This window comes from Pelophylax lessonae (assembly GCF_965119305.1).
Source record: "Pelophylax lessonae genome assembly, chromosome: 3".
NCBI lineage: Eukaryota > Metazoa > Chordata > Amphibia > Anura > Ranidae > Pelophylax > Pelophylax lessonae.
Window position 1 is genome coordinate 550,411,888 of NC_138770.1, and position 13,701 is coordinate 550,425,588.

Sequence of the window (13,701 nt, forward strand, 5' to 3'; positions counted from 1 at the left end):
TGATATCAGTACACGTGTAAAAATATCATTCATATTGCAAGTTGTCTGTGTAAATTGACAATAACATGGTCAAATAAAAAATAATTTTCTAAATTAAAGTTTAGATTTCTGAAATGCAATTATTCTCCTTTCCTAGAAAATTGTATTCTGTGACCTTGGCCAGAGTGTATTAGATAATGCCTGGCAAGGCTACAATGCCACACTTCTTGCTTATGGGCAGACGGGTTCTGGGAAAAGCTACTCCATGATTGGCTATGGAGCAAATCGAGGCATCATTCCAGTTGTCTGTGAGGAGTTGTTCAGAGCAATTGAAAGTAACCAAGACAATAACAGACGTTATCAGGTCAGTAATCTCAACTGGGACAGACATAATGCAAAAAAAAGGCAATGGATAGGTTTGTTTAAAATTGCATTTTCATTGGTGAAAATATGAAAAATAAGATATGGCAAAGTGACCTTTTAACACCCTCCCCAATCCCCCAGTCCCTGCTGTGCTTATTTACTATTTAGGAAGTTTAAATAAGAAGTATGGCCAAAGCTATAAAATACTACACTTAGTTTACTTCTTTTTGGTGGTTTGATGTTGTGGTGTTCCTGGAGCGATTAAAAGATGATAGGATGATATCTCAGAAGACGTGCTGAGGAATGGTGTGATTGATTTGGAGGTGTATAAGGACAATCCCACAGTGCTTATTGACTTTAAATAATTAAAAGGTCACTGGACTGGCGGTGAGTGTGCATTTTTGGTGGTGGTGTGAGTTGGTGCACTACTGGAAGAACATATATCAAAGTACAAAACATTTGTTTCACCTGGTGTGGGGATTATTATGCACAGTTTTTGAACATTATATTTGAATGTACATTTAAACAGCATTTATCAAGTCATTAAATGTTCTTGGAATTTTTAAACATTTGTAGGAATGTTCATTCGAAAATCTACTATTGTATGGCCAGGTTAAGAATCATCGTGATTCGATTTTTGCAGTTACTTCAGACACTTTGACTCCTTTATGTAACTGCTGCCATGATAATGCAGGCCTAAATTAGATCAACAAAACAACTACAATCATAACACCCCAGTTGATTGCTATGGGGTCTGGTAACTAAATTCTATGGGTAAAGGAAGGCCCAGCATGGAAAAGTGTGTGTGTGGGTGGGGGGGGGGGGGCAATACCATTTGAAAAATCATTAGTGGTTTAGTGGTGAATACCAACCTGCATGGCTGTGCAAGTAAGTTTGATGTTACTTTACTTAATCTCTCTCAATGCCCTGAAGGAGACGTCACATGTTATATGGTTTGGGTTTGTGTAGACCGTCCAGGACAGCGAAAGAGAAGCTTCCATGTGCTGCTGTTATTATTTAGAAATTGTAGCAGGAACTTTTTGGAGAATATACCATTATATGTTTTTTGTTCACTATGTTATTTATAACTATCCACTTGTGAACCCAGTTAATGTAAAGCACTTTCCACAATATACCTTTATGTAATAATGGATATTGTCCCTTTTTTTTCAGGTGACATTCAGCATGCTGGAAATATACTATGAACAGGTAAACGTCACTCTCAGCTGTATTTCCTTGGAATGATTTTGGTACACTAACTACTGTTTTTTTTCCCCTATATATACATTGGTGTGGAGTTGTTTAAAAAATGATATGCACATTAATCTCTGCTGGGGAAAAGGATTAGATTTCAGATTGACTGATCTTCCCCTTCAAAAGAGATCAACAGACCAAGCCTTAATACTTGGCAGGGACACATTTCTAGGAAAGGTAGCTATTTCATACCTGATACACATTATTTATCCAGGCCCCAGCAAAATTGGACAAAGCTTCAGTGTACTTTAGGGCATTGATGACTTGATCAGGGTTAGCTCCAAAACTGTGAGCATAGATGTAGCTTCTTATATTAGCTTAGATTGGGTGCCATACATGATAATTTGTTTCACCTACTTCTACCCAGACCTATGCAAAATGTAAAAAAAATTTCCTTGATTGATACAGCTTCTTTACTATTTAACCTATAGAAAAACAGAAGCCAATAAATGCTTGTTTCAAACCTCCAAACTGTCCTGGATTGGGTGGGACTTTCCAAAATTTTGTCCCATGTACAGGGGCTTGGTCCTGCATCATCCCATCAATTCATTATACACTAACCTTTGTGCATCTGCCATATCGCTGCCCATATTTCCCCACTGCGTTCATATTTGTCTTCCCACTTGCCTTTTTCTGCCTCCACCAGTCTGCCTGTCTTACTTCAACCTTATCTCTCACTACATTATTTATATTTCTATCTGTTCTTTAATCATTCACATGTCTTTTCCACCCTGGTATCTGGCCAATTCTTTATCACTTATCCCCACATCTTTTACATTCCCTCTGTCCTTCGCCAGACTCTCCTGACTCTACCACTGTCCCTATAACCCTCTGGCTTTTTTATGAATGCATTTCCACTTTCAGTGAGCCATGCACAGCATGCTCCATTGACATTTATTTTAATCCATGCACTTCACAGGTGTGGCATGTGAAGATGCTAATTATTAGACAGCATGATTTTTGCACAGGTGTGCCTTAGGATGGCCACAATAAAGGCCATTCTAAAATATGCAGTTTTAACTTCTTCCCATCCGCGCTACAGCCTATATACGGCTGCAGCACGGACTCACATTTTCGGGAGGCCGTCTTTATACGGCCTCCCAGAAACAGTCTCCCCGCGCGCTCCCGCGAGCGTGCATCGGGGAAAATCTGTGTGATCGTGGTGAATGGCCAATCACAGCGGCCATTCACCACGTGATCGGACCGTCCAATGAGAGATGATCTCATATGTAAACATATAAGATAATCTCTCATCGCCAGCGCTCCTTCCTCACACGGAGCCTGCAGTGTGAGGAAGGAGGGAGAGCTGCCCAGCGCCGGGAACACAGAACAAATGTAATCAGGGCACCGATCACCAGTGCCCTGATTACAAGAGGTAAAAAAAAAACATACACACAGTGCCCACAGTGCCCGCCATCAGTGCCCTCATCAATGCCCACAATCAGTGCCCATAGTGCTGTCAGTCAGTGCCCATCAGTGCCTGCTCATCTAGGCACTGATGAGCACTGACTGGCAGCACTATGGGCACTGTGTGAGCACTGATGGTGCTGCCCATCAGTGCCGCCCATCAGTGCCGCCCATCAGTGCTCATCAGTGCCACCCGTCAGTGTCCATCAGTGCCATCCGCCAGTGCCCATCAGTGCCGCCTAGCAGTGGCCATCAGTGCCGCCCGTCAGTGCTGCCTCTCAGTGCCCAGCAGTGCCACCTCTCAGTGCCCAGCAGTGCCACCTCTCAGTGCCCAGCAGTGCCGCCTATCAGTGCTCATCAGTGCTGCCTATCAGTGCTCATCAGTGCCGCCTATCAGTGCCGCCTATCAGTGCTCATCAGTGCAGCATATTAGTACCTCCTCATCAGTGCCCATAAGTGCCACCTCATCAGTGCCCATCAGTGCAGCCTATCAGTGCCCATCAGTGCCGCCTCATCAGCGCACATCAGTGAAGGAGAAAATTTTATTTTCAAAATTCACTCGCAGAAAATAAGAAAAACTTTTTTTTTTTTTCAAAATTTTCTGTCTTTTTTCTTTTTTTTTGTAAAAAATAAAAAACCCAGAGGTGATTACATACCACCAAAAGAAAGCTCTATTTGTGTTAAAAAAAATGATAACAATTTCATATGGGTACAGTGTAGCATGACCGCGCAATTGTCAGTCAAAGTGTGAGAGCGCTGAAAGCTAAAAATTGGTCTGGATGGGAAGGGGGTTTAAGTGCACAGTAGGCAAGTAGTTAATGTATTGGGGGGTTGGAATGTTGGTCCTCTCCTCTTCAATGGCTGTGCGAAGTTGCTGGATATTAGCAGGACCTGGAACACGCTGTCGTATACGCTAATCCAGAACATCCCAAACATGCTCAATGGGTGACATGTCCAGTTAGTATGCTGGCCATGCAAGAACTGGGATGTTTACAACTTCCAGGAATTGTGTACAAATCCTTGCAACATGGGGCCATGCATTATTATGCTGCAACATGAGGTGATGGTTGTGGATGAATGGCACAATGATGGGCCTCAGGATCTCGTTACGATATGTGCATTAAAAATGCCATCAATAAAATGCACCTGTGTTTGTTGTCTATAACATACACCTGCCCATACCATAACCCCACCGCCACCATGGGCCACTCGATCCACAACGTTGACATCAGCAAACCACTCACCCAAACAAAGCCATATACACTGTCTGCCATCTGCCCTGTACAGTGAACAACCGGGATTCATCCATGAAGAGAACACCTCTCCAAAGGGCCAGCCCCATCAAATGTGAGCATTTGCCCACTCAAGTAGGTTATGATGATGAACTGCAGTCGGGTCGAGACCCCGATGAGAACGACGAGAATGCAGATGAGCTTCCCTGAGACAGTTTCTGACAGTTTGTGTAGCAATTCTTTGGTTATGCAAACCGATTGTTGTCTGATGCCTAAATGCATTAAGTTGCTGCCATGTGATTGGCTAATTAGCAATTCGTGTTACCAAGCAACTGAACAGTTGTACCCAAAAAAGTGGCTGGTGAGTGTATATACGAGAGACTGCCAGACATCCCAACCTGCAAAAACTCATTTCAGGGAGGTGGCACTTCGCGCCGCTGAATCCCCCCGCGCGCGCCGCCGAATCCCCCCACACGCGCCACCGCACTCTTCCCGCGCTGCCGCGCACCCCCTCCGGCGCTAATTTAACACAACTAAAGGATGATCAAATGAAATGGAATCAGTATACAGAAGAGGTTTACAAAAAAAAAAAAGTTTTGAATTTAGCTATGTACTTTACAGTGCATCTCTAGGTAATGGGTAATTCCCCTCCCTTCAGGAAAAGCCCAGTGACTTCCTGTTGGCTTTCTGGTAGTGGAATAATGGGTATATTTCCCCAGAGACACATAGACCACAAAAAATGACTATGGCAGAAGTTTTATTCCTTCATCAAAATGTAAAAGAAGAATGTCTACAGGAACACTTTACCATAGATCCACATGTTCGAGAAGCAGTGAGGAGAAGCTTCCAGAAGCCCCCTGTGCTCTCAGTACACATCAGTGAAGGGGTTGCTATGGACAACCGCTGTAGTGCTGAATATTTTTATCTCCTGTTATTTTTTTTCCCATCATTTATTTCTGTGCTAAAGCAGATGTTTTAGGAAGCACAGTTAGTGGGAGACATAGAGGAATCAATCTGCATGTATCTAGCATACTTACTGTTACATGTGGTCTTGTGGCCAACTGCTGCAGTGAAATACGTGGCTCACTGTCAGGAGTAGAGAGAAAGCTACTGTTTCCTCTGTATCCCTCCTCCTCTCACAGGCAGAAGTAGTGGCTCTGTCTCACTTCACGGAGCTGGTCAGGATGACTCACAGAGTGAGTGAGCCACACTGACAATTCAGCTGCTTCTACTCGGCTTCACAGCTTGGATGACTCACAGATGAGTCACTCTCACTGATAGCTCAGCTGCTTCCACTCGGCTTCGCAGCTTGCCGGGATATCACCCTGAGCTCGCGGGTGTCCGTGAGCTCAGGGCAGAAAACGGGAGTCTCCCGCGATTTGCGGGAGACTTGAGATGTCTGGACTGCCATGTCAAGAGAGCTGCATAATAATTTGTCTTTTGTATTTGCCCTTATTTATTAGTGTGGCATTAGCACCATATCAAAATAAAAGTGTTCTACCCATATTTTGAACAAACCCACATTCTTCTAAAGTGCTGCTTTTCGTGGAGTTATTTTATAGAGGGCATGTATTAAAGTGACACTAAACACACACTGTTCAATTTACATTATGCTTTCTCTTTCTGTATGTGGATGATAGCACTGTAATTATTTTAAGGAAAAAATGTAAGTACCTTTTTTTCTAATTAATATACAGCTGTCACATGACCCAGCTCTTTCCCAGCCTGCCTGTAGGAAAACATAAGCAGGAGAAGCTCCTAGTCTTCTGCTGCTGGACTGTCTAAAAAAAAAAAAAAAAAAACAACAACCTTTGGAATACAGTGTAAAAATAAATTATTATCATCATTGTCAAATATATATTTGAATTCAAATCTTTATTATTTTTTGGCAATAAAATAGTGTGAGTGGATTTATACCAGTGTCACACCCCTACAGCAATAGCAATAGAATAACAGGGAGGTGAAGCCTCCATCAATCAAATGTAATATCCCACCCCCATTGTATTTAGCTGATTAGTGGGCATGAAGAAGGGGGGAGGGAGTGGGCTGTCATTTTCCATTGCGTATATGCCCACATGTGTGACTTTATAGTCACATGGGCTGCTCAGATGTGATCGAGGAAATGGTTAGGTTTGAAAATACACTGAAAACTGAGCATGTGCACTAGCTGCCAACATTGCTTTGCAGAATCCCCAACTGCGCTGGGGACATGGACAGAGGAGGGAGATGGAGAACAGCAGGATCAACCAGGTTTTTTTTTGCAGAATACAGAAAATGAATTCCATAGTGGCTGAGTGAGTATGCACACTATTTAATACAGAATAAATTGATAGATTAAGGCCAAAGCTTTTTTTGCCATCCTTATCTTGTGGGTCACAGGAGTGCACTTAGTTCTGCACTCCTGTGACCCATATGCAGCCAACAGCAGGCTAAAGTCCCCTGTCGCCTTACATCACTCAGCCAGTCCAGACACTGAAGGGATCTAAACTTTAATGTTGGGTTCCACCCAGATGCCTGGACCGGCAGCTGGCTCAGCCTCTCAGTGCTCTGCTGAGAGCCTGAGTCAGCCGCTTCATCCCCTCCACAACCCATCACTCCAGTGAACCCTGGAGGGGCAGAGCAGAGAGCGGTGACTGACAGTCAGTGGCTCTTTGCTCACTGAGGACGGAGAACTGAGCAATCAGTGGTCTTTGATCGCGCAGTACTTGGTCTTAAAGGCAACAGGTGACAGATGCAGCATTGGAACAATGTTGCATCCACCTAAGTGAGTATGATTGTTTTTTTTTTTTATATCCCCTCACTTTTCTTTTAAGCTCGCTATACATTAATTTTTTTTTTCCTTCAACAAGCGATGTGGATGGGGGAATCACTCCCATTTAGCTATTGTATTCTGACAGTGGGGAGACTTCCCTGCCATCAGAATACAGAGATAGGTTCAATGAAGGACTTTGGGCTCGTACAAAAGTACAAACAAAAAGTCAATACCAGAGACACGTCCCCCTATCCTACAATAGCTGACTATAACCACCATAGATTGGAGACAAGATAATTAAATTCACATATTTTTATTATACAAAAAGATAAAAGTATGGGAGTAATACTTGTGTTGCCACAACATAGGGGAAAAGTAGCACACCAAACATAGAAATATAAAAGATAAAAAATGAATGCATTAGGTTACATACAGGTACATTGGTACAATCCATACAATGTATGAAGGGGAGGACTGGGCCAGAGGGCAGGGGGGCAATTGCCCCCTGGGCTTCTGTGATGCCCCAGAAAAAGGCTGCACCGCTTCTGCCAAAGACATGCCTAAAAGATTCCTGGTGAAGGAAGTAAAAAGTCCCTGCCACTGACCTACTGAGTGCGGGATGAAGACAAGAACAGAGCGCAGGCCCCACTCCCCCAGCATGGATTGTGTAAACTGTGTCTGAGCAGAGGCTGGTTCCATGTCCCACTGGATACTCTCCTCCCCCCCAGCCCCAACTCAGCTCCCCCAGCCCCTCCCAACCGCCCCCTGCTGGCCAGGTCAGGAACCCGGATTCGGTTGGTGAGTAGAGAGTACTTGGAGCGGAGCTTCAGCCTGGAATTGGATCAGGAGGAGGCTGGGAAGAGGGAGAGTGGGAGGGGGGCCAAATTGGAGTTGCTACACCATGGGCCTCTGGTTTGTACTTGCCCCCTGGGCCAAAAGTTGCCAGTCATCCCCTGGATGTATGTGATGTGTTATAGTCTGTTTGGTCAATCTTGTCTCCAATCTATGGCCGTTATAGTCCATTATTGTAGGCTACGAGGGCATGTCTCTGGTATTGACCTAACTAGCCATCAGAATACAGTTAGCTGGCGGCACTGATCATTAGGGAAAAATCCAACAGGCTGGTGTCCAGGAGTCGATTGGTAGCTTGACTTCTGTAAAACCAGCCTGCGCTTACATGTATAAAATATGAATCAATGTAAGGCTGCTCCTAACCTGTGCAGTGCCATACAGCATGCCTCATGTTTGAACACCATAATCTGAAAAAAACCTTCTGACACCGGAATGTGAAGATTTACCACTATGGGCTGTACAATATACCGGGCAGCAAATGACACAATGACACCATGAAACTGCATGATAAATGCACATTTTATGCAGATAAAAAACACAAAGTGCAGGTAAGAAGGTTTGTAATGCCTTTAACGGAATTAATAATATAACATTCCCATTTTTTGCAAACTCTGTTATCTATTTTATACTTTTAAGAGCAGAGATTTTTGGATTAGCCACTAGAAAAATCTTTCACATGCTCAGTGCCTTCCAATCTGGTTCCTGCTTAAAGCTGACAATGATTGATTCACCACCAGTTAATGTTTGGTGACTGTCAGATTCTGAATTATCTTACTGCTTTATGAATGTTACTGTACCTGTCACCTATAATGTTGCTCATAAGGATTCTTGTACATGCCTGCTATTATGAACTAGACATATTGGTCTATAAAAAAAAAACTGCATTGACCCACCACCAGTGTTAATTTTGGCAGCAAATTTCAATTTAGTTTTAGTCTTAGGACTGAAATGGCATTTTAGTTTTAGTCCCATTTTAGTCTTCTGCAAGTGTTTTAGTTTTAGTCGTATTTAGTCGACTAAAACTCCAGTACATTTTAGTCGATTAGAACATCCTACATTTTAGTCGACTAAAACGTCCTACATTTTAGTCGACTATAACTCATTTTAGTCATCTATAATCGAATGGGTGTAGTTCATATGTAATTTGTAATGAATTATTTAAGCATTTCTCTACAATTTCCAAACTCATTATATACTACTGCTGGTCCTGGAGTGAAAAATCTAATATGTTATTATTTATGGTATTAAGCTTTGAGCAGCAAATTTCGATTTAGTTTTAGTTATAGTCTTTTGACTAAAATGCCGTTTTAGTTTTAGTTGTATTTTAGTCATCTGAATGGTTTTAGTTTTAGTCGTATTGTAGTCGACTAAAATTGTGTTAATTTATTCGACGAAAACGTTTTAGTCGGTTTTAGTCGACGAAATTAACACTGCCCACCACATTAGCTGGTTACTGTAGGCAATATTAGTAAGAATGATCAGAGATGTATAGTAATGAAGTAGAACTACTTAAGTACTGTACTTAAGTACCGAAATGCGGTATCTGTACTTTCCTAGAGTAGAATTTTTTTCTCCTACTTCTACTTTTACTTCACTACATTTTTTCGATGATTTCGATACTTCTACTCAAGTATTTTTTTTTTGTGCTGCATAGTTACTCGTTACTTTTAAAAATATTACCACTGCCAGAACAGTAGATGGCAGGTTGCATAAAGCTCAAAAAAATGTGTATAATGTCATTTGTAAATCAGCGCATACGAAAATAAAGGCTGTGTATAATAAAAGCTGCTATACCAAATCTTTCCAATAAAAAGAAAATATGAAACAAACAAATAAATGGTGCTACAGCGCTTAAAGTGCATCAAGAAACTACTAACAAACACAGGTTAATCATTTGAATAAATCATTTGAAATAATAAAAAACAATATGATGTTCAAACTTTTGACTTCTTTCTTTAATAACTACATAACACAGTACTTGTACTTCTACTTTCAGTACTTGAGTAGAATTTTTTTTTCAAAACTACTGGTACTTTTTACTTTTAGTACTTAAGTAGCAAATTTTTTGAAAAAACTACTTGCAATACTTAAGTAAAAAAAATGTTGAATACTTTAGTACTTCTACTTAAGTAACTTTTTCTGCGAGCACTTCCACTTCTACTCAAGTCACTTTTTGATCGAGCACTTGTACTTTTACTCAAGTAGAAATTTCGAGTACTTTATACAAGTCTGAGAATGATCTACTGTAAACCCTTTACTCCCAGGTATTACTTATACTGATAATCTGCTCATTAACCAAAGTATGTTCACTAATTTATTAATTAGGTTACAGATTTACTGTCTAAAACCAAGAAAGCCGGTGGACTGAAGGTGCGAGAAGACCAGCATCAAGGGTTTTATGTTGATGGTCTAAAACTGGTGCCTTGTGAAAGCTATGTACAAATTGAAAGGTTGATGGAACAAGGGAAGAAAACAAGAACAACAGCTTCAACCAGCATGAACTCTAGCAGCAGCCGTTCCCATATGGTCATCACCATTCACTTCAAACAGGTACAGCTCACTTACTGCAGCAAATTATCTGCATGTCTGGTGCAACATATAAGAATTACATCAAGACATAAAGTAAATGTTGTAATGTGATGGGAAAGTGGGGGATAAGTTTTGGGTGACCAGGCAAATTTTGGGAAATTCTTTTTTTTTTTTGTTTCCAGTATACTTTAGCTTTCCTGAGGTTGTAAAAGGTAGACTTTCTGTAAAGGATAAGCCTTATTCCAGTATTCGATCAATTTATTAATGCGTTTTATATATTCTAAGCAGTTTGATTTTTTAAAACAAAATATGAGATTCTCATTAGTTACTATACAAGGCTAACGTTGCACTATATGCGTGGTATTTGTTAGCATAGCAAGTCCACTTTGTTGCCTTCCTCAGTTTTGACTTTTAAAAGGGTAATCAGAATAAAACCATTAAAAAAAAATGAGGAGGATAGGCTTTTTCTGTCATTTTAGAAGAAGAACACTCCAGATAATCATATACGTTTTTCCATTACATATTAATGTTTCAGGACCATAAAATTTAATTTTATAACAATATGCTTTGTGACGATATGATGAGCACTGGTTTGAAGGAGGGCAGAGCCATTTCTATATTTATTGGTTTGGGAGTAATTGTGTAGGAAAAAAAAAAGCACCAATCCTTTTCTATGTGTGATGTAGAGAGAAGGAAGAGGAATTACAGAATTGTCTGTGTAATCCTGTAGACTTATATCTGAATTGTCTGTGTTTATTGGGGTGAAAACTTCAAATGCAATGAGGGTGTGAAATTCAAAGGATGACTTATTATCTTAATAAATGTCTGATTTACTTTAAAGGGTATTTTTTGAAAAATGGTGCCCATATTGAGCCTGGATTGTAGGGTACATGAGATTTCCTCAAGGAGGGGATATTTCTTAGCTGTCATGATATTTACGTATCTGTTTCCCTTGTGGATTGTACAGTGCCATCTTAAGAGCCTTATAGGCCCCTGGGCAATGCAGTGCACTGGGGCCCCCTGCCTACACAATCACGCACGAGAATAAAAATGCAAGTTATCGATAAGGCGATATTTATTTTTATTGGTATATACCTTACTATATACATATTACAGGGACCAATATATACTACAAGAGAGTACAACTACCTGGAGTATATACCTTACTATATACATATTACAGGGAGCACTATGTACTACAAGAGTCTCTTGTAGTATATAGGATTCCCTGTAATATGTATATAGTAAGGTATATACTCCAGGTAGTTGTCTCTTTTAGTATATATTGGTCCCTGTAATATGTATATAGTAGGGTATATACTCCAGGTAGTAGGTGTACTCTCTTGTAGTATATAGTGTTCCCTGTAATATGTATATAGACTATATACACATTACAGGGAACACTATATACTACAAGAGAGTAAAACTACCTGGAGTATATACCTTACTATATACATATTACAGGGACCAATATATACTACAAGAGACAACTACCTGGAGTATATACCTTACTATATACATATTACAGGGAACACTATATACTACAAGAGTCTCTTGTAGTATATAGTGTTCCATGTAATATGTATATAGTTAGTAAGGTATATACTCCAGGTAGTTATCTCTTGTCTTGTAGTATATATTGGTCCCTGTAATATGTATATAGTAAGGTATATACTCCAGGTAGTTGTCTCTTTTAGTATATATTGGTCCCTGTAATATGTATATAGTAGGGTATATACTCCAGGTAGTAGGTGTACTCTCTTGTAGTATATAGTTGTAGCGGGGTTAAACATGCCTAAAGACACTGTTTGATATGTGGGAAGGAACTAGGCTCCCTCTAGTGGTAGCTGCATGGAATTTCCCGGGCTGTGACTTCCTTTTCACAAGATGAAGAAACTACATCTCCCAGGCTGCTTTGCAAGATCCAGGAACTAGGCTCCCTCTAGTGGTAGCTGCATGGAATTTCCCGGGCTGTGACTTCCTTTTCACAAGATGAAGAAACTACATCTCCCAGGCTGCTTTGCAAGATCCAGGGTGCACGGCTGCACCGCACGGCACTATGGGGGAGGTTATTTAAAGGAGAGAGAAGCGCGCGAAGGGGGGCCTTTCTGCGCTGGACTCTGAGGAACCAGCGAGCGAGAGTGAAGGACTGACACTGGATATTGGGCCAGAGCCTTTTAGCCTGGAGGGACGACGTGGAACCGTCCCATCTCAAGCACGAGGCACATTCCTGGAGGTCATACTGCTGTTTGCCGAGACCGGAAGTCATCCGCCAGAAGGACCCCGCGCGGCTGGCATATAGCCAAAGGACTGAGACCGCAGTGGAAGCGCGCGAAGGAGAAACTTCTGTTGGTGAGAGGGCACATGCCCAATAACTGACTTTATCTGCTGAAGAGACAGTTTTATCTACAGATAGCGGTAGCGCAGCAGGAGGTGATAAAACCCCGGGGTTTATCACCATACTCTCTCAGGAGACTCATAGACAAACAATAAGGTCTGTAAAGGAGTCGCCAGAGGCTTATCTCTCTCGCAGAAGTTATTGCTCAGTTACGCAGACACCCTGCGGTGACAACTAACAGCTCGTTGTTTTCTCTCTCTTGATCTTTATTCCTAATCTGGATTACAAATGAGCTCTATTCAATAACCTTGCTAGCGAAGATCAACAAGAAAGAAGAGAACTCTGGGGGAGGGACTCAGATAGGCCCACCTACCTGGTACTGTGTCTAGCCTTAATGCAGGAGGAGTGTGGGGGTATTCTTTTACCTTTTTAAAGCTGTTTTAAATAACCTTTTATGGACTTGTATTGTATTGTATTGTATCTCCCCTATTCAATTTGATATATAGTAAACTAAGTTTGGTTAATTACAATCTTGTGCGTTGTTCCATTGTGTCACCCAGAAGGACTACTATTCAAGAAGGTAACAAGGTATTGTTGCATAGTGAAGTATTGTATTCCAACCTGTGTATCTATTTGATAGTCCAGTCCTATTCTGGGTCAGTTGTGCCTGAGGAGGGATCGAGCCAATTTGATTGGGTTGTTAGGCAGGGTGTAGACCCAATAATATAATCAGCAGCTCCTGCGGGGGTGGTGCTACACGTGGGGGCTCGTCCGGGATTTCTACAGTCCTGCAACACAACCCTCTCAGCCCCAGAATCCCCTCCCACGCAGAAATGGATCCTGTCGCTGCTGCTGAGTGGTGCAAGGAAGAGAATGTCATAGTGGAAAATGGCCTGGTGGTTGAAATCAAGGGAGAAGCCTGGACTGAAGAAAAGCTCCTCCCTGTTTTAAGGGCACTATCCACAGACAGGAAATTCTGGGTGATTGACATAAAA

At 41.5% G+C, this 13,701-nt stretch overlaps 1 protein-coding gene across 1 annotated transcript in view; it reads left to right on the top strand.

Moving 5' to 3' along the window:
• Positions 1-244: 244 nt before the first annotated feature.
• The window catches only part of LOC309551420 (kinesin-like protein KIF28P), a gene marked incomplete at its 5' end in the record, with an annotated part of 119,738 nt that continues 106,281 nt past the window's right edge, over positions 245-13,701 (top strand). The window contains 3 exons of the mRNA XM_082251994.1: positions 245-343; positions 1,516-1,551; positions 10,165-10,389. Of these exons, the coding sequence (XP_082108120.1) occupies positions 245-343; positions 1,516-1,551; positions 10,165-10,389 (360 nt within the window). The remainder of the gene's footprint in view (positions 344-1,515; positions 1,552-10,164; positions 10,390-13,701) is intronic.